Below are 27,147 nucleotides of genomic sequence, written 5' to 3'. Positions count from 1 at the left end.
TAAATTATAACTGAAAATAAGAAATGTTATTTATTAATATAATAATTAACTATATCGAGTTTCGACATTTAATTAATATTTTAGTTTGGCTTTTTTTTTTAAATAAGTATAAACAATTATTAGATTTTTTTGATGAGGAGAAATGTGGACCTTACACGTAATTGGATCGCAGGCCATGACTGGTGGAATTCAGTGTACTGCGTTTGGCGTAGTCCACTGAATCCGCAGGCGATATTTCTTTCACCGGTGGCGGCGCGATCGCTATTCGTTTCCGTCTCCTCGATCTGTTAAGAGTGTTGCACGGGTTCTCTCTCTTGTTCCTCGAGGAGACCGAGCCATGACGAGTTCCGATCGCTCGGCGCCCGCCATCGATCCCGATCTGGTGATCTCTCACAAGTTCTCCGAGGTGATCTATCCCACTTCTCTTCTCGAGGCTTTTGTCCTCGAGGAATTTGGTCGCTTGGTTGGTGATGTCGGTTTCGTTCTTTTGATCCTTTCTTCCTTTTATTTCCCGCAGACTTCGTTTTGCTATACTGAAAGGTTTGTTCGATGCGTCAAGATCCGGCGTCTCTCGGCTTACTTGCCTTCTTCCTGTTCGATAAAATGCTTTCCCTTTTCTATTTCGTTTTCTTTATTGTCACTTCTTTTTTATTGTCGTCGTCGTCTCTGTTGCGAATAGAGATGCGGCGCTCTATGCTTTGGGGGTCGGAGCATGCGCTGGAGATGCAGTGGACGAGAAGGAGCTCAACTACGTTTACCATAGGAACGGGCAAAAGTCCATCCAGGTTACATTTGGAAGCTTTCTGTAGAGTTATTCTTCGTCTCATACTTCGATTGGGTTTTGTGTAACATGTTCGACACTTGTTTAGAGGTAAAAGTGTCTCTGCTAGAGGCTCGATTGTTGTTGTTTATTAAAAGTAATGGAGGAGGTCTAACCCTTCAATTAGACACAAAGTTTTGTGCATCCTATTTAATTGCAAATTTATGGTATTGTAAATCCTTGCCTTCTAGAGTTGTTCTTTGTAGCTTTGGATTTAAAATTTGCTTCTATTAATAGTTACTGCAAAACAATACGTAAATGGAGGCAAGTGCTTCGATAATCTATTTTCCTAAGTTTTGGTCAACATCTTAATGAGTCTTAGCTGTGGTTTAGATGGATGTTTCGTTGCTTGTAGTGTACGTTTTGAGCAGTATAAAATGTTCTTGTAAAAAGGAAGGCAACATTGAAAATATAGAATAAATTGGATCCTTGGAAATTTGTAAATTAGAGTCATAGTCAATAGTGTTTGAGTTGAAGACTCTTATAACTGAATCAATCAAACTACAGATAGAGCATGATTTATAGGGTGATTATGAACAGATGTACCAAGCCTTCCCTTATGTTTGGTGTTGCTGCTGTGACACTTATTGCTTTCACTGGTTTGCTTATTTATTCCATTTTTGTTTTATGAATAATAGATTTAAGCCCTTAAGATCATTGTAAATCTATGACATGTTATTAGTCTCTGAAGTCTACATCATCGTGCATCTTGGGCGGTGCTTACTCTGGTTGAAGATACAAATTACTTCTCTTTATTGAAATCATGAAAATGCAGGTTTTGCCCACTTTTGCGGCTCTCTTTCCTTTTGCAGAAGGTCTTGGACTTGAAAAAGTTAGTGGACTGCAGTGAGTAATTTCCATGTATATTATTTATATTATTGATTATTGATAATACTAGCATATTGTTGTCTTAGCATTTCAAGTTGATCCAAAAATTTGTTCTATTGTCGCATTGCTTAACTAAATGTTGCATTCTTTATGCAGATATGATCCTAGGCTTCTTTTGCATGGTCAACAATACATAGAAATCTTTCGGCCTCTACCTTCAAGTGGCTCTGTAAGATTTCAGTCATCTAAATTGTCAATTATATGTAGTTTACTTTAGTTGCCAACTCACGGGTTTGACATCCAGTAAGCACTATAGCATTTACGCTCGTGTTTTTCTTCCCCCAGATTGTAAATAAGGTAGCAATTGCCGGCTTGCATGACAAAGGTGTGTTTTATTCTTGTTTGATCTTCAGCTCTAGTTTTTCTAACTTTTTCTACTTGCAAATTACTCTGTCTAAGTGGAACTGCTTATTTCAGTTATTTTTTCACTTGTCCTGTGACATATGGGAATACGTTCCACCTTGTTCTTATCATGCTTACGGAAAGAAATTGATATTTCTTAAACATGTAGTAAATTATGTTAGATTTTGGATTTATGTTATAGTTACATGGACTTTAGTAATTTTTTTACAGGCAAAGCGACAATTATTGAGCTTGAAACTACAAGTTATTTGAAAGAATCTGGTGAAGCATTGTGCATGAACAGGTCAGTGGGATGCCAATGGTTACACTACCAAGTGGCAGCTTTTGAGCTACATCTTCTAAACTACCTGTCTTCTGCAGAAGCACAATCTACTTGCGTGGTTCTGGAGGTTTTTCAAGCTCATCTCATCCATATTCATATAAAACCTACCCAGATAATCAGATTTTACATGTTTCAGTTCCCAAACATCAACCTACTGTAGTATATGAAGATACTATCCAACAATCTCAGGTTTGTTACTTTGATCAACAGATTGATTGTTGCATGAGCCATTGTACCAACGTTGATTTTTCCAATACTTTGGATATATTACTTATGCATAGATTTAATTGAGAATTTGAGATTGCTGACTATGTATATGGGATCTTACATATGCTAATTTGTTCTGTTTTCTTTATTGAATTTATGCTCACTGCATTTCATTTCTCATAATATGTTCCTCCGTAATGTGGTCTCTTATATCTGAGGAGCCAATACTTGATGTCTATTGATAAGTTCTCAGGTAAGTGAACATGTGAAGATTTTTTGCTAATTTTCATTAATATGTTATGTCATATGACTTTATGTACTGGATGCATTTTCTTTTGCATCTGCTTAGTTATTTACCATTTAGCATTTCCCATGTAGACGATTCGTTCAATGAGGTCTAAACTTTTCTAGCAGTGTTACAACTGTAGCTAAGCACATAAGAATTATACAGTTGTGATCCCTGATAAAGTCGAATATGAGCATGTCTTAACATAGTTTAATATAAATGGTATCGCGGTCTTTGCCATAATGAACTACAAGAAGGAGTCACTTTGCAACGTTGTGAATTCTGATATATCCTCATGTGATGAGATTTTTTCTGTAACAGCTATACCTGTAAGAGTGTTACATGCACTTTTGCGTTAATACTCATAAGCTATCAGATACATATATGTGTTATATGAGTCAGATACTTGTTAGACTTTAATAATGTTGTTTTCCCTATATCAAACAACATAACAATATAAGAAGTGGATATTTTTATGATTTTAGTGCTTATTATGAACTCAACTCCCAATAGCCACATTATCACAAAATTGCAACACAAGTACCATCGGTTTTTATTATTCTTTTCCTGCATATCCTTGTACCCAATTGTCTCCTTGCCAAGTATTGTCATCAGGATGCTGACCCATTTCAGTTGTTGATATGTCGGTTTGTGTTGCAGACATGTCTCAACATTTTTGTTACAGCCAGTTAATAATGGAACATTCTTTTCTAATTTAATGACTATTATCCAGGGAACTTCAAGCCTTTCTTTTACCTGTTAAATGAACTTATACCTTTATACGATGCAATTGCAGGCTCTGTTATATAGGTTATCAGGTGATTACAATCCTCTCCATGCAGACCCAATGATAGCACAGGCTGCAGGGTAAGCTATAAAATTATGTTTTTTGCCCTTGGTTCAATATTTTGTTTTTGTTTTTAATGTTCTTATTTTCTTCTTTGCTCTATGATAAGTGGAATAATGTTGCTATTATGACCACTAACTCAACTACTTTTAATGATTTATAGTGTCACAATGAAAGAGCACGTTTAGATGAGACCTGATCTAGTTGTAACAGATCTCAGTGAACTGTAATAGAAAATTATTAGTTGTTCTCAGGTGGTCACAGTGCGGCCCTGGATGCCTAATCATTTCTCTTATCCATTCTTTTTTTTCTTTTTGGTTATTGCCTATCTTAAATATCTATGGTATTTTTCTTCCTGAAACAAAAGCTTACTTTATAGTAAAGTTTCATATATCCAAGTTTTTGATTGATGATGATTAGCTAGTCTCCCAGTTGTTTCAAAAGCTTTTAGTGTAATTTTTATTTGTGATCAATCTTCTTGACATATAAAGGAATGACCTATATTGACTTCCAAGGTTTGCTCGCCCAATACTGCACGGCTTGTGTACCCTTGGATTTGCTGTCAGAGCCATCATAAAATGTATTTGCAATGGGGAACAGACGACAGTGAGAAACATCTTTGGTCGTTTTCTTTTACATGTATATCCTGGAGAAACTTTAGTGACAGAGATGTGGCTTGAAGGCTCAAGGCAAGTTTTCTATTGTGTCCTTTGTTCCATTATGTTTTCTTTCTTAGTGTACACAAATGTCTGGATACCCAAACCAGAATTTGCATTTGCAGAGTCATATATCAGACTAAGGTGAAGGACCGAAACCGAGCTGTCCTCTCTGGCTATGTGCTACTCAAGCACAACTCATCCTTGTGAATTCAGACTTGGGCACAGGATCATGATGAACATTGGGGACAGGTTCTTACCTTTGTTGATATCACGTAAGTTGTAAGCTTATATCGGGAAATAAGTGAGATACATCTGTCGATAATGCCATATAAAGCTGTTGCACCAATGACATCGTTCAACTTGGTTTAGTATCTCCTTTTCTAATGTATTCTCATGTTTTTATGTGTAATGATGTGCTAGCCCTAACTTTTTAGATACCCTTTATGGACTTCTGATAAAGATGTGTGGAGTTAATCTTTAGCTCATGCAGTATATGCTACAAGAAATACAGTTAATTCTGTTGAAATATGAACTGACAGTTAGGGCACAGACGACACATGCCTATGATGGATGTCTAGGATATCCGGGAAGTATGCATTTCTCCTTAACGAGGAGGTATAATATTCAAACACAAAGATGACTTGGGAGTTGAATAATATATATATATATATATATATATATATATATATATATATATATATATATATATATATATATATATATATATATATATATATATATATATATATATATATATATATATATATATATATATATATATACCCAACCCACTTTGATCAAGTTCAGGTGTCCTAAACCGGTGATGGACGATCATATCAACAAATCATGTCAGGGACTTGATCATCACGCCGAGATCGAGGAATGAGAGAGCGACTGTCATGATCCGACTGTTCTGTCAGATGTTTTCCCTATCACGACAGGTGAAGCAGGAAAGAGAAAGGTTTCGAGATAGATGGACACGGATGCAAGAGTTTGGACTCCGCCATTACATGCATATACAAATCAAAAAATATATATCAAATGTATCGTTAACATAAAATTATATGCACACAAAGTTAGTTCTCAAATTCCAACATTTCACTAACCAGCAGTAGATCTTTTAGGAATACGAATTCACTGTGAATGCATATGACATTATCAGTAGATCTTTGGTAGGTGCACCATGGAACTCACATAGCCACTACATCATGTATTTGGAGCCTTAAACTTGCCAATCCAACCCACATGCATAGTTCACCACCTTTATCTTGTATGGTCCACAAGATACAAAAAGCTCAGTCTCGCAAGACCATCAAACCAAATATATTGATGTTGGCCAACAACTTAAAACAACTTTGTGTGTTGGGGTTATGTTATCATCCAAATGTCATATTGATGCCTCGGGCTCACTCCTCACAATCCAATTCTGGTATGGAATTAAAGTTAGTTTGAGACTGTAGCAAATACTATCACAACTGTTCTACAATTGCATTAAGTAACCACCACATTATTCTGATATAGAGATCAAGTTCTCATGCTGTCACACACCTGGTCCGCTTCCATCTCCTAAATCTTTGCACAACAGTCAGATATAGATCGGAGCTGATCCAATACCTTGGAAAAATCATCAGGTGGCGGGCATGAAAATTGTAGGAATTCACCTGTGTGAGGATGCTTAAATCTATAAAGCAACAGAAAACATGAAGTTGGTAAGCTTAGAGAAGCAGAGTATCAACATCAAATGAGTTTGGAGTAGATCCTTACCCTATTGAAAAAGCATGGAGGCATGGCCTTTGCAATTTCGATATTATGTTTGAGAGGTGGCCATGGTAAGTTGGAGGAGTTCTTGGTCTGAGAAGTGACAGAGCCATGTCTTTCGTACCTCCATACACTTCGTCGCCCAACAGGGGAATTCCAAGGTACTTTGCATGCGCACGGATCTACTGGGTGATGGAAGCATTACAACATACAAAATAGATGTGTATCCCAGAGAAAGTAATGCACATTGATGTTAGATTTAATGAAAAGTATTCCAGGTTGAGTCTAATATGATTATTGCTAATTTTGATGAATAAAACAAGTAATGAAATGGTTTTTTGTATGGCCTTGTAAAGGAACTTCAATTAAAGGATATGGGAAATTCCTAAAAAGCATATAATGGATCCTTTTATCTTACAAAAGTATAGGAATATAAATCGGATCAACGTCAGTGACTAAAATTATAATTTTATCTATGAACCTTTTTAATGTGAAAAACAGTCCACATATTTATACCTGATGAGTGCGACCTGTTTCCAGTCTCCACTGCACCAGAGCTGCCCCACCACCCATGAAATCCTCGATTACCTTGTACCTAAAATCAACAAGTCAAATGTGAAAGATACTTTCGATGCAAAAAAAAAAAAAAAAAAAAACCTGGGTTATAGTAGACTGCAAAGGATAGCTCTTCACAGGCACCAAACAAAGATTGTGATGAATGTGTGGGAGCAACATATTTTTATTTACCACATAAAACATGTCCCCATGCCTATCACAGTGAGAAGTTATCTCACGCACACACAATGAGATCTAGCCTGAAGAACACAGATACCTACATATAGGCCATCAAGGCCTTGTATGATCTTATAGCCTGTTGAAATCTTAACAACAAAATGCCCTTGAATATAACAATATTTTCGCTTCTGCATCAAGAAACATTTCTCCAACAATTAAAAGACATGCGGCAAAATAAAATCAAAATAGATTCTGAAATATCACATTGGGAGTTTAAATAATAAAAAACTTTGACAACACAAATTCATCAAAGATGGAATTCCCAGATACATAAGAGCAAATAAGGAATCAAAGCTTAGAAGTAACAGCTTATTCAAGTAATGATATAGTTTGTTGTTTTTATTTTCTTTTCAATTGAAAGTGGCAACTGATAACTGTTTATGGTCGAACAACAATTTTTTCAAACATCCTTCTTCTGAACATGTCCACTCAATTGTCATAACTCGAAGAGTTGGAAAAATTAGCTGGTTGAATGTGATTTCCGTTCAACCAATGGATTATTCCTGATCAAGTTTCTTCTTTCAGGCAATTTCCTTGATGCAAATTCAATTTAAATTCTGCAGTTCTTTCTTTGCCTAAGTTTGCTCTGAGTGTTCTAGAATCAACTTTAGTTGCATTTGTAGAAAAATTTTGTACTTTCGGACTGTCTCGGTTTAACAAAAAGGTAATATTAGCTCAAATTTGAATTGATAATCAAGATAAACAAAAAACTTCCATATTAACGAATGCTGGTTATCATATTAATGAAACCTTTAGGTTTTTTTTATCCTCAGAAAGTTAATCCTGCTTACTGCTTAGAGCTTAAGATTGTGTGACCAACAATTGCAGCTCTTGCCCAACATCATGCTTTGAAGTTTTCTTTCAAGCGAAGCATGCCCAAGTAAAGGTTTCAAAAGTATTTCATTGCTTTCTTGTCATTTCAATATATATAAAAGTAGAATATAGTAATCAATTAACTAAAGCAAATAATAGTTTAAAGAATCTCCTTTCAATCAAAAAGCAACATTACTTTTGAAAATAACAAAGAGATCAGAGTCAATACTCTCAAGTGTTCAATTGATCCCATTGTCAGAATTAGGGAAGAGAAGACTGGTAGTCACTCCATTACTTACATTTCCAAGTAGCCTCTCTCTAATTTATTTTGTTAAGAAATCTTAAACAATTATAAGACAACATGCATTATATAGATTGGAAGAAGAATGGATGATGCAAGAAAAGAATTTACATCAATCACCTACTAGCAGCATAGCGAGCATGTCTACTGTTATTCAAACCAGAAACAGCAACCATCCGAATCCTGTTGTTAGAATCACGAGCTATGGGTATTTCTATCCTTCCATAACTTGGATTAGGAACTCCAGAAGTAAGACTCATGTATACTCTATGGATTGTATGTTTTTTGAACTGCTCAGCTAGGTGGGCATGGGAATGGTCATCCTGTCACCAAAAAGTTAAAAAAATAATATGAAAGCCCACGTTTTATTTTCACAATCTGACTTGTAATGAAGTGGCATGTAATAGCAATCCAAAAACAATGATGCAAATAATGAACTGTTAGATATTTCGTATCAAGCAACTATGCAGTTCAATTGAAGAGTATGAAGGGTTGAACTTCTAACAATAGAACTTGTAGATCATTGTAGCCAATACATTGCAATTTACTGCTATCCACCATGTACAAATTGTCCTATAGAGAAAAGGAATTCCTAGTAATTTCAATTAGTCTAAAATATGGATGCAGATGCTGATCCAGTCATAAGTGGAGATACTCCATACATAATTTACCATGCATCTCAAACATGGGTCTGTTGGAACATGCTTGGAGCAGCATGTTAATTCCTAGTCCATCTCATGGATTATAGAAAAAAAGAAAGTGCTCAACAGGATATCAGCAGACAACTATCATATATCTCCAGAAATTGCTGCTCACCTTGGCTACAACAAGAAGTCCACTTGTCCCCTTGTCCAATCTGTGCACAATACCAGGACGAACAAGAGCCTCATAATTTTCTACGCCCACTTCTTCCATGGAAGACTGATCAGCACAAACTTCTTCAGTGTCACTGTCAGATGATTCAGAACATTCCTCAGTGTCAGAAATTTGGATATTGTTTGCAAATGCTCTTATTGGAAGCCTACAGTGGTGAAGAATAGCATTTACTAGTGTCCCATTAGCATTTCCAGGGGCTGGGTGAACAACCTAAAAATAGCACATATAACAAGCAAAGTTAAGATGAAAAACCAGTGGATCAGTTAAAAGAAACAAGGCCTGCAAATTAAATGGTAAACAAAGATGAAAACAAAAAACAGTAAGCACAATTTTAAAATTGAAAAGAATAAATGCATTGTCAAAACGTATGCAGTAAGAGTGTAAAGTATATGCCTATTCAATGGTTATTCATACATTCAAATTTCTAAGATAAATTGGAAAAATAATATAAATTGCTATATGACGTTTGTATAAACATTTCATCTTCCATAAGATGAAGGCATCACTAAACAATGAGACAATTCTACAAATTTATTTGTTGATAATGAAACCAAAAACCACCAAACTTGATTCTCACTAGGACTGATCAAAGGCTATTGTTATATCTCTCTCTCAGTTACACTCAATAACTACATATAAAGAAAGGTGTTACAATAACTTATTTTCTATAGCTAATGTATTTACAGCAAGTAGTGCTTTTGAATGGATCATCATAAATGTATTATTCTCTCACACAAAGGATTCTAATGACCTATTGTTCTGTTCTTTCAACAAGAAAGCATCAATATAGTGCTATATAAACAAGTTTGCGAATCACATTTTAGGGCCTTGTTCATCCTGGTAGTGCAGGCAACATGTCTCCCACAATTGGTATCAGAACATGATTTAGATGACTTGGATCATTCATCATACCAAAGCTAAATGATGCATCGCATTGTACTATAAATAATTGTTCTCCAAGCCAGACATTCAACATCTTATCTGTATTGAACATCTGTAGGATTGTGTGATTGAAACTATCATCATGGTAAGATTTTCGAGGAACGATTTCTATCCAAGTTCTGAATCCAATATGAACTGACTTGTTATTAAATAATTCGCTACTTATATGCATATAAGATAGTGCTGGCGTGCTATAGATAAATACAAGCAAGATGGCATGATATGTCCTGAAGAGTACTGCAATCAAACAATAACCAAAAGATGAGGATCCCATAAGTTGGCTTGTCTAAAATTTGAGTCCATCTTACAAAGGAACTTTGCAAGCGAATACCAGATAATAATTGTGTGATGTCATAGCTTGCTAGTCTAGTAGAGAGTGATAGGTAATTCAAACAATTAAAAGGAATGTAAAAGAATACTCCAAAGTCAAATGAAATATATGAAAATCTTGAAGCATTAACATATAACACTCGAACATAGTTAAACTAACCATGTTGTAACTCCCATCTATATCAATTTCAATTTAGCACTTCCATTTCATGGTTAAATCAGTGATGAAATACTAATAATGCTGAAAGTATACCATCAATAATATAAAATGAACAAACTTGACCAACACCAACAACAAATTACCATATGTGCAGGTTTGTTGACAACGAGAACATGCTCATCTTCATATACAATATCCAAAGGCATATCTTCTGGTTCAGCCTTCAAAGGTTGCAACTTGGAGATCATGCAGCTAACCATGTCCCCTCCTTTGATAATATGGGAAACCTACCAAGATGAATACAAATAGAAAATAAGCACACCGACAAACAAGAACACATCAATATATACTTGGACATCAAATTATAATGACAATTCACTGAAACAATAAATGCTAGTATATATTAAGATCAAGTCGATTTGTTTGTTCCATGTATGAATTAGAAAATGCTAAGTGTTCCTTGTCCTTTTGCTGAGAAAATCCATCACCTTATCTTTCCTATATTCCCATATTATGAGACTCGATTATTACGATCATTGCTAACAAATGGAACTATAAACTCGAGCTCTTATTACCTTGTTAACGGTTCGGCCGTTGACGGCGACGAGGCCGGAGCGGATGCTCGACTGAATCCGAGCTCGACTGACCCCTCGAATCCGAGAGGAGATCCAGGAATCGATCCTCGTCTTCTCCGCTCCGACCTCGACCCTCTCTTCCAGCCGCACCCCGGCATGGTTGACTCTAATCTCACCACGAGGAGGAGGCGACTCCGGGTCCAGATCCGGATAAGAACTGCATTGAAGAGCCCTGGGAGAAACCCTAGACCGGTTAGGGTTTCGACGGAGAAGGTTGAGAGAGGAGAAAGAAGAGGAGGACGCAGCAGCCGGAAGCAGCGGCTGCATCGTCATCATCCGACGACGAACGGGCGGTTCGATAATGGGAGAACCCAAATACCATCATCTTCCAATCAGGGATCGACAATCTCAAAGCAGATCTCGTGCTGCACCCTTCGACTCGATCGACCTTGATCCGCTAATGGACGGCTCATGATATGATTTTGATTAATTCGTATTAAATGAATGAATCTTTGGTGAAAACTATAGAACATAAAATTTTATATAGACCATTTCTTTTTATTTTCCCTATCATGAAATCATAATTAATGTACCATTTCGTTAGATTGCTCTCATCCCAATTGAATTGGAAACTACTTAGGTATACAGAACTTGAATTATTAGAATATTTCATTGAGATTACTTTTCTTAGTGCCAACGAGATGGGAATGATATGATGAAAGAGCCATATCTATTATCACCTATCACGGTTCGATCATAGAACAATATTTTGTCTAACCATTTTTACTTAACCACCATTTCTACCTGCTTTTTTATTGAAAGAAGTGGTGAGTTTCGTGTGGGACCCGCAACAGAGCTACATCTACCACCGCCCATCACAGTTCGGGTAGATGAAGCAGGAGATCGATCATAGAACGATATTTTGTTTTTCATGGTAAGAAGTGATGAATTTTGTGTGGGACCCGCAACAGAGCCATATCTACTGCCGTCCATCACAGTTCGAGTAGTTGAAGCAGGACAGTCCACCCGTTTAAAACGCAACCCTTAAATCTACCTGTTTCTTTATTGAAAGAAGCGACGAACTTCGTGCGGGACCCGCTAGAGTATCGCGACGCGTGAGATGAAGCAGGACATTGATTATAAAAAGATACATCGGCTACTCGTGTGTACCGCAACCCTCGAGTTTACCAGTTTTTTGTTGTCGAAAGAAGTGATGAATTTTGTGTGGGACCCGCTTCGGAGCTCTGGCGAGACCACCTTTCACGAAGCGAGTGTTGAACCAACCATTTCATGGAAGCAAGTTTGCTGTTAGGATTTATCAAGTGGTTAATCCCATCGATGAATGAGTTAGTTCTTAACATCCCCAAAACAGAGTTTGTTTTCTGTTAGCTTTCGATCGGAGCGGTGGGCGGGCGGCGATGGCGAGGACGATCAAGCTGAGGAGCTCGGACGGGGAGGTGTTCGAGGTGGAGGAGGCCGTGGCCATGGAGTCGCAGACCATCAAGCACGTGATCGAGGACGACTGCGCCGACGGCGGCATCACCCTCTACAACGTCACCTCCGATATCCTCGTCAAGGTGCTCGAGTACTGCAAGAAGCACGTCGATGCCGCCGTCGGGTCCTTCATCAAAGTCTTGGGGGGCGTCGACAAGGACCTCGAGTCCTGGGACGCTGAGTTCGTCAACGTCGACCTGGCGACCCTGGTCGACATCAGTAATGTGAGATACCTTTCTGTTTTCTCCTCGTATTTTTAGTTCGTGTTTCATTTCTGCAGAGTTAATATATCGATTGCTTTAGGTTCTTCATTATGAGGAATTGATGATCCCCTTGTTTGGTTGTAGAGAAATCTTTAGCTCTTCTATTGCAATTATGATATGTGAGTGCTGTGATTGGAAAAAAAAAAAAAAAAGGTATAGAGTAGGTTCGCGTTAAATTTATCTTAATTAACATGCCCTTCTTTGTTTTTGTTTGCTTTTTCCGTTTCAGTTAGATACCTTTTTTCTGTGGTTGATTCTACAACATTTATTTTTTATTGTGGGAAAACTCAATACCATGTCCTTATTTTAGGAGTAGCTCTGGCGGCTGCCTAGATAGCTTTGGTACTAGATTTTTGTTCTTCTTTACTAGAAATGCTGCATTATATTTTATACTTTCCTCCTGTGACAGAGTTTTGGTAGGTGGGTTAGATTCTTTTAACTAAAGATAAAATGATAGGTTGGTAGAGCTAATTCTTCTTTCCACCATTTCTTCTTTCTAGTTTGTCAATGCATCCTTGCCATAGAAGTGTTCATGTGGGAGATCAAAATTTAGAATTCTATAATGTCAAGAGAAGATATTTAGGTTATTTGTGGACTCCATTGCAGAAGGAAAATTGCATGTCTATCTTTCCTGTTATTATTCCCTCTATTCATCCCTTGAGATTTTTCAGTCAAAATATAGTTTATTTAGGGATACTGCAGCCAAGTGGGGGTCAAACCACAGTTACTGGAATCAGTCTACTCCATTGGAACGGTGATCATGGTACGATTTCCCAATCCATGATATTTCTGCCTCGATCATTGTAATATGATCAGTAACGTGGAAATTGAAGTTTCAAGTCTCATAATGTCATTTAGTTTCGTAGACCAAAAGCAAGGTCTAAATGGGTCATAATATGTCCGTACTGACTTATAACAAAAGGAAATATGTCCCCACTTTTTATCAAGTCTAAATTAGAATTTCAAATCTCATAATGTCATTTAGTTTCATTATAATATGTCCATCAAGTCAGATCGTGACACTCACCCAACTGATTTATAACAAAAGGAAACAAAATCATTTAAGTTATACTTCATGTACTCCTGAAGGAAACTAATCATACAGTTCTTACGAAATTGATGGTAATCAGTCTTCTTTATAGAAGTTGGATCACAACCTTCTTTTGACATAGACCTTTTCATAGTTAACAGACTTAAGTTTGATTTATGTTGCCATAGGTGCTTTACAACGATAGTCATCAGTCTTTATGTTGACACATGTTTTGAACTCTATATTTAGTTCCTGACAATTTGAGGTCAGTTGCATGGAGCTTTTCCACCATAAAGCTGTATTAATTCAAGGTCATTCTCTGCCTTTTATGTCATCACTAAAACAAAGCAAAATTCTGTTCTTTTATGTGTCCCAAGAAGGCCCCTGACTTTTCTTTAGATGTCCATCACCAATGTAATTCCAGACGTCCAGATAAAACCATTTCATGGATTGCTACCAATCATATTGTTGAAGAATTGCTACTGAAAAAATTGGAAAGGATGGCTTGATTTGTTTGGGATGTTGTTCTTAACTCTTCTTATGGTGGATGACACGGAGAATTTATTTAATCCACTAAATACTGGTGATCTGTGGATTCATAGGGGGGAAAAAAAGGTTCTCTTTCAAAATTGAATACTAGTGATCTTAGAAGGGATTGGCAATATCTTTTCAACAAGAAGATCTTTTTCAACATTACCTGTTCAAAATAATCCATACACGGCCAAAGGATTGATATTAAACTCACATTTGTGGATGAAGGGTCATATACCCTAACAGCAAGCTTAATACATATTGGTTGCAATTGCAAATTCTTCTAGTTCTTATTTACGTGCCATGTGAGGGTTAGCAGCTGCAAATGAAGCTTTTCACTCCAAGACTCTTTGTACTATGTTTAGGCTCATCTGCAAGTCCAAGCCATCCCGTAATTGACTACTACCCATGCAAGTGCCTTTTCATTGTGTGTGTTGTTCTTCCTAGTTTGAGTTTGTATGCTCTTAATCATTTCTTCACTCTTTCATTTATGATTTGAAATTGCCTCATGAGCAATTGTGTCGAATGCTATATCTGAACAATGTAGAGGCCCCTCCAATCACCCCTTCGGAAAATGAACATGATCAGAAATTTGCATATAACCTGTAGCATAACAACTTTGTGGTGCCTAGAAAATCTTAAATAATGTTTTTTTTTTCTTTTTTGGCTTAGAACATTGCATAATACGCAAGTATGCTGCTTTCAGGTATATTGAAGGAAACATTTTAAACTAAAGATGCTTTGTAAAACCCAGAGAAGGCAAGGATGTACTATTCTATGAGGTGTTAATCCTTTTGTATCATGCATTCAGGCTGCAAACTATCTGAACATTGAAGGACTGCTGGATCTAACTACCCAAGCTATTGCCGACAATATCAAGGGGAAGAAGCCACAAGAGATCCGTGAGATCTTCAACATTGAAAATGAGTTCACGCCCGAGGATGAGGAACGGGTTCGGGAGGAGAACTCCTGGGCGTTCGAGTGATGCCATTCTTCACTCCAAGAACCGGGTTCTGGGTCTCAATTCCTCATGGTGAATCCTGTAGTCTACAATTGTAAGTAGAACACTGACAACATCTTGTTCTTGAGAAGGACGTCATTTGGTATTTTGTTAGAATCATTTCGTTGGATCTCTCAAGCAATTGGCCTGTGCTGATTGATAGCGTGTTCGCACACAATGGTCCGTCTCTGCTGAAATACTGTTCCTGGAGTTGTGTTAGAATCACTCTTCATAAGTTTGATGAGTTCATCACATTTGTCCACCTAATTTGTGAGCTTTAGGCATAAGAGTGATTCCAATATCATCTCTCGGATTGCATATGTTAGGATAGAGCTACTCTCGAGTCAAATTTAAGTCTTAACCGAGTACAAAATAGTATTCTATTTAATTAGGTTTCTGTCAGTTTTTTCCTGCAGTGGTAGGGAGTGAGAGTTATTGGGGAAGTCTGTCAGACAACTTCAGGATCACCTAACCGTCTGGTGGCATAGATCCCTTAGATCTCAATCGTTAATCATATTCTGATTATGGGGTCTTGCATCATCCATTAATCCTTTATTTAATTTAGTGTGTTAGATATGTTTAAAACGATGAAAGATGACTAATTAAAGATTAATTAACTATGTTAATAATATTATTAGTATATTTAATTATGATGATATCAAAATTTACCTCATATTTGATTAATTAAATATCTTTAATGTCTATCAAAATGTTTGATATATTTATAGTGATGAAATAGAAATAATTAAGGATAATTAATTATGTTAATAGTGTAATTAATATATTTAATGATGATATCATTATAATTTAACTTATATTAGATCAAATTTACGTATTTAATGCTTTAAAATAAAATTAATTAAGATTTAATTATTTTTATTATTGTAATTAGCATATTTATTGATAAATTTAATGATATTAAGTCAATTCTATGTATTGCCAATAGGTTGATTGTCATGTTTATAATGACAAAGTAGGGTTGACTATGTATAATTGTATCTTGATTATTTTAAATTAGGACTAATCGTAGTTTATTTATTTGATTTAATCTTGATAGGAACATGATATCAAGGGAATAGACATCTAAGCGCCCATCCTAAAAAAATAGACGAGAATCGTCGCCATTACAAAATGCAAGGAAGTTCCAATAGAAGTCAATAAATCATTTCAAGATAAGTTACAAGAGATAAGGGAAAATACAATGAAAAATAAGACAAGACCTGAGGAAGAATACTATAAGGCTACGTAGTAATCAATTTATGACAAATATGAGAGTTGCGATGATGATATCGATCTAAATCTCAGAACTGGTATTTGTCCATCACTTGACTCACAATGGGTTCGCACTAGAAGGAATCCAAAGATCAGTCAATCTAAGGTAGCCAACTGATGCTCCTCAGTTAAGATGAATTTATAGCATGAGACAAGGTGGAATATGTGATTTTATGAGAGGACTCGGTAGGAGATCAACACCAAATATTATAGATATTGATTCGTAAGCCTATCCTCCGTAAACAATGCAATAGATACGGATTGATATGCATATACAAAAGAAAAGAAATTAGATATTAGGAAGACAATTGTAAAATGGATCAGCTTCCATAAGATTTCAACAAATACAACCCAAGGTCCATATTATCATATCATGGTCTCTTCTATTCAAAAGTCTAGCATAGAGATCCAGTATATTTAAATGAAAAGAACTAAATGATTGGATATAATCCTTCAAGAGGCAGTGGGATGAATATGAGTAACATTGATGTGAGACAGTTGAACATGACCAATAAGAATGAGTATCATTAATTTTCTTATATATCGGATCGAACATGTAATTTTTCATAAGCCAATTAATACTTCTGATAGCATTCAGGATGCAAACTATATTGAAAACATAATGAACACCATAGTAGAGTAGCTCGGACCACAGTACATAATCCAAATAGTCATCGACAATGAAGCCAATTTCAAAAGGGTCGACTTACAATTGATGGAGAAAATGAAAAAAGTTATTTTAGATTTCATGTGCAATTCATTGCATGAATATAATAGTAAAGGATATTGACGAGTTACCATTTGTAGCTCGTGCATAATCAATCATAAAGTTTATATATATAATCATCATTAAGTTCACTCTTTCATACAAAAGTATATAAATTATGAGATACTCAAACTTGAGTCACTCGGCTTGTTACAAATTTTATTGTCAAAGTTAATCTTAAGGCTATGGTTACCTCACATGAATGGTCTGATTCTAGATATTCAAGATCAAGCGATGAAAAAAAGATGAAAAAGACTTTACTTTCTTTTAGATTTTGGGATACCATAAATGAAATCATAACAGGAGTGAAACCACTTTACATTGTCCTCTGTAAGATCGATATGGACAAGCATCTCTAAATGTGTTATCTTAGATATATGTTAATTATAATAAGAAAGGAGATAAACAAAATATTCAAAAATGATTCTAAGGCCAAGCAATACTTACAAATCATCGATCGCAGGACTAAAGTTCATATGGACGAAGACATCTATAATGCAAGTAAATTCATATTCAATGTAATTTAATTTATATTTATTTAATATTAAAAAAAATATTAACGAAATTATTTGTCTTGTAATGTCTTATTTAAATATGTTCATTCAATTTCGGTATAGTCTTTGAATGCGATCAGATTTATTATCGACATTAAAAATATTATATATCGACTTTTGTCAAACACTATCAATGCAATTGATGTTATTATGGAGGGACGATTATTTCAGAAACGATTGGTGTATTCTTCGACGTTGTAATTATATCGTGTCATTACAATATGGATCTTGATGAGAAAAGTTCCACACATGTTGATTATAAATTATATTTGACATTGATTATTTATTTTGCTAATAAGGTCCTATTTATATTTTTTTGCAGTTAAGTGATACAATTTGGAGGGGACATACCAAATTTAAGGAAGGTTATCATCCATGTATTTTTGTAGATGACAATATCTAATGGTTACAAACTTAATTGGTTAACATTTGCATTAATTCATACGAAGGTTCACATCAGACTATTGTATAAACAGTTGGAGAATCTATATATGTCTACTATAACATGCGACTAAGGTTGTGGTGTGTCAAGCTAGACAAAGAGCCAGAGAAATAGAGATTCATCCCATTGACCTTCAATTCTACAATGAAGATCGTTAGAGTAAAGAGGATCATAACCTTAACCTCGAATACATATGGTTCACAATGATCAGACTACAACCTTAGTCGCATGATTAGGTTTGGCAAATGGTGTATTAGTATACTATATCATGAGATCAATTTCATGATTAGGTCTGTCAAACATATTAAATTGATATATAAATACATAGGATAAAAGATCCCCATCAATCGCCCATGGAGTCTTATCGTTGCTTTTGGTGGTGGAACCAAATATATCCATCGATTAATTGCTTTATTTATTTGAATATCAAAGTTTAAGTTGTTTAAAAATAATCTAATAATTCAAAAATATTATTTTTAGATAATTCAATATTAATAAAAGGATGATATGGAGCGTACAACAAAATTACTCCTCAAAGCCTTAAAAAGATATGTGTTACTAATCTTTCCTAATTTAATTTTTTTACTAAATTTATATTTATTTCTAACTTAAAAATCTTAATCTATTTTTTATTTTTAGATATTTTTGAGCTATTTTTGATAATTTTACTGTACTATCAATACACCCCGACGTATTAACATATGGTACATCAGTACGTCTAGATACGTATCATACTGATGGCTGATCGATACATTGGTACAGATTGATAAGGCAAACCTTGATTTATCGACAACCTTACTATGTTGATAAAGCCAAATGTTAATATTTTTAAATGTCTCTAACCTAAAATAATATTTCAGAAATTTAAAAAACAAAAAAACAATGGGAACCTGCTTAGCTTACCAACCAGACCCTAACGACTGTGATATATATGGAGTTTAACATCTGATATTAAATTATGGAGAGGCAAAAAGATATTTCCAAACTTTGAAAGGACATATCGTTAAGGCCTAAAAAGAAAGAAAAAAATCGTTCTCCATATATTGGATTGTGAATTGGAAAGTGTGTTGCTTAGTCATATGGCGTGGAAAATACTAGACCAGGAAGAGACAGGATCCAATGTAGGGCATGGAAATCCAGCAGTCGGTCAACTCTTACCATGTTTGAGCTCTTGTGCTACGTCATTAGTGGCCCTATCTTTAAAGAGAAACTACTCTATAAGTCCTTTGAGGAAGAAGAGAATCTGGAATTCTTCTTGGAATACATAATTCGAAAGGAGTGCAAAGAGAAAATGGCATGTGATGTGGGGAAAGCCATGGCAGTAGATAAAGAGCCAAAAGGCCCCACTTGCTTGATGTTTGGCCACATTACTCTCTCTCTCTCTCTTTCTCTGGTGCCAACATGTGTCCGATCTACTTGGACTAAAATTTAGATACTGATGCTTATAATGGATTTTGGTAAGAATAGCTACTTAAATATTTTATCATAATTTTTGTACCAAAAATATTCATCTAATGAGAGTGTGTCAAACTCAATTACCATGTATTGAGTATTAAAAGTTGAAGGCTTTAAACCTCATCCAATATTTTTTTGTATATTTAAAATATCAATCTGATAGTAATAAATCAAACTCACTTATCAAAGTAAGATTGAGTGTTCGAAACTAACTTCATGCAGCATATTTTTGAATGTACTAGTTAGCTTCATTAATAAAGACATGGTCAGATCATCCTAAGATCCTAAAAATCCACCTTCAACACTTATCTTTTACCAAAAAAGATAATAGTCCAAACTTAATTTTTTTAAATCAATAATATATATATATATATATATATATATATATATATATATATATATATATGAAAATAACACTTCATACTATCTCATAAACTATATATATATAGTTATTTTCATAAAATCATAATGAAGAATTGTGAACACATTGATAGTGGTTTTCTTCTTTTTTTTTTCAAATTGAATTACACTCAAAGGGGTCTTTGTTAAATGTTAAAGCTCATGGGGCTTTAACTACCAGACTTTCCTGTTTCTTATACTGTTGATGTTCACAGATCCATCTATCAAACATGTAGACGCACTAAATCCGATGCGAAATCCGTAACGTTGACATCTTGCTAAAGTCAGAGCACACTCACATATAGGAAACGCGTGGTGCACACTAGCTAGTAGAACAAAGAAATAGAAGTAGATTTAATCAACCAATGTATTTGTGTATATGTAACCTAATCAGCATGCAACGTTTTGACTCTGATCCGAGTCAAGCACGTTGACATAACGCATCAACTTGTGCAAGTGAGGGGAGGGGAAAAAGATCTGACCCGCAACGGTGCCAGCCATTGTTTGTTGCTTACCGAACTCCCAACTCCACGATTATACGCATCCTTCATGTGCCCGTTCCCTTTTCCACTCTCGCTACAAGTGGATGGTATCATGACGTCAGAAATCTCCCTCTTTCTCTCTCACCAACTCGTTGGTTATATAGGGAGAACACCAAGAGAGAGAATAGAGAGGGCGAGAGAGAGAGAGAGAGAGAGAGAGAGACAGAGGAACATGGGGAGGTCTCCATGCTGTGAGAAAGCTCACACCAACAAGGGCGCCTGGACCAAGGAAGAGGACGAGCGCCTCATCGCCCACATCCGAGCCCATGGCGAGGGCGGATGGCGTACCCTCCCGAGGGCCGCCGGCCTCCTGCGGTGCGGCAAGAGCTGCCGTCTCCGCTGGATCAACTATCTCCGCCCCGACCTCAAGCGCGGCAACTTCACCCAGGAAGAGGATGAGACCATCATCAACCTCCACCGTCTACTGGGCAACAGGTAAGCTTTAGCACCTCTGTGTATGCCTCACGCGGAAGGCTCCTAACCTACGTATAGATCCTAACTCTTAACACAGATGGTCACTGATAGCCGCGAGACTGCCGGGGAGAACAGATAACGAGATAAAGAACTACTGGAACACACACATCAGGAGGAAGTTATTGAGCAGAGGTGTGGACCCTATAACTCACCGGCCGATCGACGAGCGTGCGCCATCAACCATCGCAATCTCATCGGAGAGGAAAGAAGAGGTGCAACAACAACAGCAGCAGCAGAGTAGCAGTGACGAGTCATCGGCACAGCGGCAACAAGCCCCCAAGTGTCCCGACCTTAATTTGGAGCTCTGCATCAGCCCTCCTCTTCTTCGTCGAGAGCCTTCATTTCAGCTGCAGCTTGGGATCACAGATTCGGCAACGGAGTGAGAAGTCTGCAAAAGCCTAGGATGAAATGAAAAGGCTATATTAGTTATCCAATAGTCAAGTCTTACTCCACTTCATTTTTCTTCTCCCATTTTGTAAAATTACAAGCAGATAAAGTAGTAATCTAAAGAATGTTTGCCATTTCTTATTTCCAAGTATTTATTGAGTGCATAAAAGAAAACAAACAGGATCATAAATGGTTGTTTACTTGACCTATTAAGGGTCTGGTTTCTGCAATGTTAATTGAAGCTGTGTGTGAAGCACTCGAGGCTTTGCCCAGTCATATGCAGTGCATGTGGGTGTGGATGAGAGGCAACAAGCCGTGATGTGCGGAAGGTAGGTAACCAAACTTGATAAAGAGTGGAGAGATGCAACTAAGAAACTTCAACCTTATCCATGGCAACCCCCTTTGTGAGCATAGCAGTAGCCAAGCTTTCCCCACACCACAGACATCAAAAAGCAATCACCTAACACCCATCCTCCCTTATCTGAGTTGAGGTTATCAGGCAAGGATCCTGCTGTCCATGTCTTTATCCTCTTGTTGTCTCATGATGGGCTCCATGAAGACGACGCATGTAGTGATCAGCTATGGGGTTCTAAATCTACATACAAAAAGTTACTGAACATTTAGTTACACACTAAAACAGAATTGCAAACACCAGTTGGCAGTTAGTCAGGTAGCTACTAAGCCGGAAAATACAAAATAGTTGTGCCTCGATGTAAAAAACATATTGTGATGACATATAATATATCGATAATGTTTTATCATGTTCAGGGAGCAACAGTCAGAAATACCTCAAACATCTTTCTGGCTCAATTGACAAGTTCATATATACACTTGAACGATGCAACAAACATGAGAAAAAAGTTTCTTCCATAGATTTACATGTAATTCAAGGCAGAGAATTATCTTTAGTTTCAGAAATCATCTCAAATATATGCAAAATAATTTGGGCACACCAGTGACTTCAAAATGCTCTCAACTCCAAATCTATTGTCTATTCTAAAATACACAATTCACATACCAACTGAATAACTTCAAGAAACATTTTTCATTCTCTGATGCTGGATTTTTTGCTAGTAACATTCCTTGCACACCAAGTTTTTGCTTTAGCATTTTGAGGAGTTTGATTGCCCTTGATTCTTATTATGATAGCAACTTATTTTGGCCTTCACAATGCATCTAGTTTAACATTTAATAATGAGTTCCATGAGTCCTTTCTCAACAACTTTGGCCCTCAAATCCCTGCAAGCAACTCATCGTAAATGTTAAGCTAAATTGGAAGGTCATATCTTCAACTGGATGATACCCTGCAGTTTTTTAATGAGTTGCACATGGAAGATCTTTGGATAGGCCATAAGACAGAACACCACCTAAAAGTTTCCAACAAAAGAGGTTAATAAAGAAATGTGCTTTTCCATCACCTGAGTTCCACTTTTTCAACAGGTTAGGTAGGCCGAAATCTGAGGTAGCTTCCCATGTTCTATTTTCTAAACAGAACAATATCCTTTGGGTCTGTTATTACCTAATACTCAAACCAGTGCAGTGGCAACAAGCAATCAATAGCTTCTCTTTTAAAAATGTTCATGTTGACTTGCAGTATTTACTTAAAGATGCAAACACTAGACATATAAATGGTTGTCATGTGCATACTCATAATGTTCTACTATTGATGACAGACATAAAGGAGAAGACCAGGAGAGAAGGATTTAGATGTTTGAGTTACTTCTTGCTATGGTATCACCACCTAGACAATAGACATAAGATCAAGCAGTGTGATCTCAGTGATCCTAACAATCAAAACAACACATTTGGAAGTGGTCTGATTGTACCGTCATCTTGGCGATTAAATATCTTTTCTTACATGACTTGCAAATGCTTTTGAATCATGAAATTTAGGCAAACGGTGCCCCATCACAATAAACATAAATTATTTTTTAGTTGTTTCTATATCATTGTGGGCCAGTCTTAGATATGGGTTATGATATGTCCTTTCCTGATTTTGTTGGTAGTTGGCAACCATCCTATCAAGTTCCTCAAGTCAGTGCATGTGCATTGCATGGTTCCCCCATCGCACCCCCACTCAAAACCAAACAGATAATTCCAGCAGGAAAGCTTCTTGCCAACTCAATGTATAAATTTACGTTGTATAGCACCTAATAGGACGGGAATTTATGTGAAGGGCTGAGGAGTTTGTTCTAAATATATTATGGCATTTAGTGCTTGCAGAAGTTGTGGGACTTCCAAGAGTTAGCCATCCAATTGTTATCCCATTCATGTTAAAAGTTTAAAACTTCGAATTGCAAACTGTGAGATCAAGACAGAGATAATCTTTTCCTCTCTCTATCTGCCTACATCTCTCTATCTTTTGAGATGTGAAATCCTCAAGTCAAAAGCTTAAAGTAACAATTATGTGTAATTTACTTCTAAATTTTAGAGGAATGGTAAATACATGTCCTATGAAATAACTTCCCTCCAAGAAAAAGTTCTTCAACTTTTAACACGAAGATGCATATACCATAAAAGGTTAAATATGTTCAACAAATTGATACAATCATCCATCTCTACAGAAATGATCAAATAGGATCAGCAATTTGATCAGTTCTAGAGATGTATGAAAGCTGGATTGTGTACATCATATTATCACAATGAATTGGCAAGCTACTGTAATCAACTGCCAGCACAACAGAAGATGAGATCGTATTTTTCTTTATATTAAGGTGGTATCATACTTGACTGAATAGTCAATCTACCCTGCTTATGACACACAATAGTATTTGAAACTTAAATTGTATTTCTAAACAAAAGTATAGTTAATCCTTAAGCACTTGAAAGGCAAATGTCCACATCCACAAAATAATGTATTACCATGTTACACAGCAACCGGGAGTATATACCTCAATAAATCTTCCAGTGATAACTAATGCTAAGTTTGTCAGTAAGCAAAGATTTCACAGATTCTTTTCAAAGTAAATTCTGCACTAAAATTTTAGAGGTAATACTCCTCAAGGATAAGTCCAATAAACAATGAGCATTTTGTTGCCATAAACCTGGCATGTTTGGCTATAAAAAGGTAGGCTTTGCCACCATTATTCTGTGATTTGGGTGATGCAGCTTTTCCAACCCATGTTCTAAAAAACATGGTTTCAGATTTTGTATGAAGACTTGTGGATGCCCTTCTCCAGTAGTGAATGATATCAGGAGGATGACTGAGCTTTAATCTGATGAGTTGTCCCTTAATCCATGGTTCTCCTCTGATCCATATTTCTATTGTTAGGATGTCTTGCATTTACACATCAGACCACTAAAGATGAGATCTCTCAGTCAGCCTCGACTACTCAAGGATCGAGGAATTCATTATTTTACGCTATGTTCATATATCACCTATATGGATAAGCATTATCTTCCATATCATCCTATCTTGTGTTGGGTTTTTAAAAGAGAACCATCCTGTCCAATAAGGGTATATTTTATCAGTGTAGCAACAACATTCTTGTACCTATCTCCACCTTAACCAAACTCGTCATTGCTGTTTGCCCATGTAACTAAATTATTGACCCAACCACATATATCTCATCTTTGCTTTGTGAGTAATTGTCTCTCTTTGTCCCTTCTCTTACTCCATTCTTATGTGATGCTTCCTAGTTGAGTCATTTACTACAACATTTTACCAAGTAGAGAAAAAAGTCGGACAACACACCTCGAAGTACAATGCAGAAAATTGTTTGTTTGTGTCTCCGACACTCAACCATGAGCCCTTCTTTATAAAAGTCAGAATCTGCTATCGGTATAAAAATCATAAGGGAAGGTGAGACTGGCTTTTTAGTCAACAAGCTATGCAATATATAGAGATTTGATTAGTCTGAGCTCAACAGACCTAGACCTCATTTTTCACATGAGACAGATGAATAAACATGGATGAATAAAGGCTAAATACACATCTCAAAGAGTCTTGGGACTCCAGAAGCTCTTATCTACATGATTTGAGGTTATTTGAATCATCTGCTGTCAACATGGTATGGATGCTGAACAGTAGCAAATAATTAATTGATAAACAGTTGCAAATGCCTTTGTTCCTATGCCACATATAATAAAAACAGTTCACGCTGCTTATTTTCTACATCAGCAAGTTGTCAACGAGACAATTATCAGCTCTAGTGAGAGTATTTTTTAGGGAAGATGTCATGAGCCTAATATCAATGGGTTGCAGCGCTAATGGAACACAAACCATACTAACATCATTCTCAGCTACTGTCATGGTAGCCAAAATGACAAATGTAATATATAGCTAACTGTTTATATCGGCAATTTTAACAACTACATCAAGTATCTAAATATTTATAGAACCATCTAGATTGTTACATAAAGTTCATATGACAGTTATGAAAAATGTGGAACACCGAAAAATCTAGTACATTATTTATGATGTCAGCGTATAAAAAAATTAGGGCTGCATTCAATTCATAATTAGAATTGGATTCCAATTACAATCAAAATCCACTGAATCAGAGTCACAACGATCAAATCCCTATAAAATGTTTGGTCTACTAATTCTTCTAAAATAAGCATAAGAATGATAAATCCTCTTACATGTTTGGTACATGAACTCCAAGATTAGAGTCAAGATGAAATTTTGATCAAAAACTAACATACAAATATTAACATAAGATATTTATGCTTAAGCGAGATATTTTTATTTCTGCGATAACTTATAATTAATAATTTTATATTTTTATTCCTTTTTGTTATTTCATATTCGGAATTTGACATACACTAATATTTATATTATTTAATGCCAAAATTATGTAATGTTATTTAATTTTATCAGTATTTTGTTTTTTGTTAAGTATTTACCAATATTATTTTATATTGAAAGTTTTATTATTACATTTTATAATAAATATGTATTCAAATTTGAATTATTTAATTCATATGCTTTTATAGTTCAATAATTTTATATATAATATTATTTTAATAATATCTAACAATTATTGTATATAATAATTTTATATATAATATTAATTAATTATTGTATCCTAATAAACAAGAAAAATGATAGCATTAATTCTCTAATAATACATTAGTTTTATTTTGTGACATTAAGATATTTATCCTGAGAGTTGTAACGTATTAGTTTGGAACATTTATATTTCCTTACCCTTACCCTAGACCAACGTGTGAAACCATAGACCAACTAAATCCATTCTTCAAGCCACAACAACTGACTGAAAAGCATTCATAGAGACATACATAGGATCTTTCCAGCTAATATCAACTAAGGATCCAAAAACCAGTTGGACCAGAAGATTCTAACTGGTATTTGCTGGTCCAACCAAGTACAGGTATTGAAACATATACTTCAATGCATCATACCCATCCAGTAGGTTAACAAAACTAGTACCAGACCAGTATTTAGATCCTTGATTTCAATAACTAAACATGACTAAAAAAGTTTCCCCTCGATACACAACCGCTGAACCAACCATGAGCAATAAAGTTACTAATTTATCTTCCAGCACGCATTAACAACTACCTGATTTTCTAACCCAAGAAACAACAATAAACAACTTAAATAAAGGGAAAAACACCAGTTTTAGTACTG

General features: G+C 35.8%; 4 protein-coding genes across 8 annotated transcripts; 3 read left to right on the top strand and 1 right to left on the bottom strand.

Annotated features, from left to right (window-relative positions):
- Positions 1–221: 221 nt before the first annotated feature.
- On the top strand, positions 222–4,872 carry LOC135582230 (enoyl-CoA hydratase 2, peroxisomal-like). 2 transcript variants are annotated; one of them, XM_065089460.1, is made up of 11 exons: positions 222–406; positions 518–540; positions 680–785; positions 1,596–1,666; positions 1,805–1,877; positions 1,994–2,033; positions 2,282–2,354; positions 2,432–2,582; positions 3,683–3,753; positions 4,249–4,422; positions 4,515–4,872. In XM_065089460.1, the coding sequence occupies exons 1-11, from the start codon at positions 338–340 to the stop codon at positions 4,597–4,599; spliced, it is 936 nt and encodes a 311-aa protein (XP_064945532.1). In that variant the 5' UTR covers positions 222–337; the 3' UTR covers positions 4,600–4,872. The 2 variants fall into 2 exon arrangements, with proteins under 2 accessions (XP_064945532.1, XP_018675659.2); XM_018820114.2 differs by having other exon boundaries at positions 342–406; positions 518–593.
- An 826-nt stretch (positions 4,873–5,698) lies between these two features.
- On the bottom strand, positions 5,699–11,311 carry LOC135586807 (RNA pseudouridine synthase 2, chloroplastic-like). Of its 4 annotated transcripts, XM_065089457.1 has the most exons (8): positions 10,943–11,305; positions 10,511–10,654; positions 8,876–9,145; positions 8,180–8,382; positions 6,667–6,745; positions 6,157–6,332; positions 5,941–6,073; positions 5,699–5,818 (listed from the first exon to the last, which is right to left on the bottom strand). In XM_065089457.1, the coding sequence occupies exons 1-7, from the start codon at positions 11,276–11,278 to the stop codon at positions 5,959–5,961; spliced, it is 1,323 nt and encodes a 440-aa protein (XP_064945529.1). In that variant the 5' UTR covers positions 11,279–11,305; the 3' UTR covers positions 5,699–5,818; positions 5,941–5,958. The 4 variants fall into 4 exon arrangements, with proteins under 4 accessions (XP_064945529.1, XP_064945528.1, XP_064945531.1 ...); XM_065089456.1 differs by having other exon boundaries at positions 5,699–6,073; positions 10,943–11,304; XM_065089459.1 differs by lacking the exon at positions 8,180–8,382 and having other exon boundaries at positions 5,699–6,073; positions 10,943–11,308.
- Positions 11,312–12,229: 918 nt separating this feature from the next.
- Positions 12,230–15,495, top strand: LOC103970613 (SKP1-like protein 1A). Its single transcript, XM_009384454.3, has 2 exons — positions 12,230–12,660; positions 15,072–15,495. The coding sequence occupies exons 1-2, from the start codon at positions 12,361–12,363 to the stop codon at positions 15,243–15,245; spliced, it is 474 nt and encodes a 157-aa protein (XP_009382729.1). The 5' UTR covers positions 12,230–12,360; the 3' UTR covers positions 15,246–15,495.
- A 5,309-nt stretch (positions 15,496–20,804) lies between these two features.
- Positions 20,805–21,692, top strand: LOC103970610 (MYB31 transcription factor31). Its single transcript, XM_009384451.3, has 2 exons — positions 20,805–21,125; positions 21,202–21,692. The coding sequence occupies exons 1-2, from the start codon at positions 20,863–20,865 to the stop codon at positions 21,545–21,547; spliced, it is 609 nt and encodes a 202-aa protein (XP_009382726.2). The 5' UTR covers positions 20,805–20,862; the 3' UTR covers positions 21,548–21,692.
- Positions 21,693–27,147: the final 5,455 nt, after the last annotated feature.

This window comes from Musa acuminata, chromosome BXJ1-11, assembly GCF_036884655.1.
Source record: "Musa acuminata AAA Group cultivar baxijiao chromosome BXJ1-11, Cavendish_Baxijiao_AAA, whole genome shotgun sequence".
Classification (NCBI taxonomy): Eukaryota; Viridiplantae; Streptophyta; class Magnoliopsida; order Zingiberales; family Musaceae; genus Musa; species Musa acuminata.
Note: the sequence above shows the minus strand (reverse complement) of the source record. Positions and strands in the feature narration are given on the sequence as shown.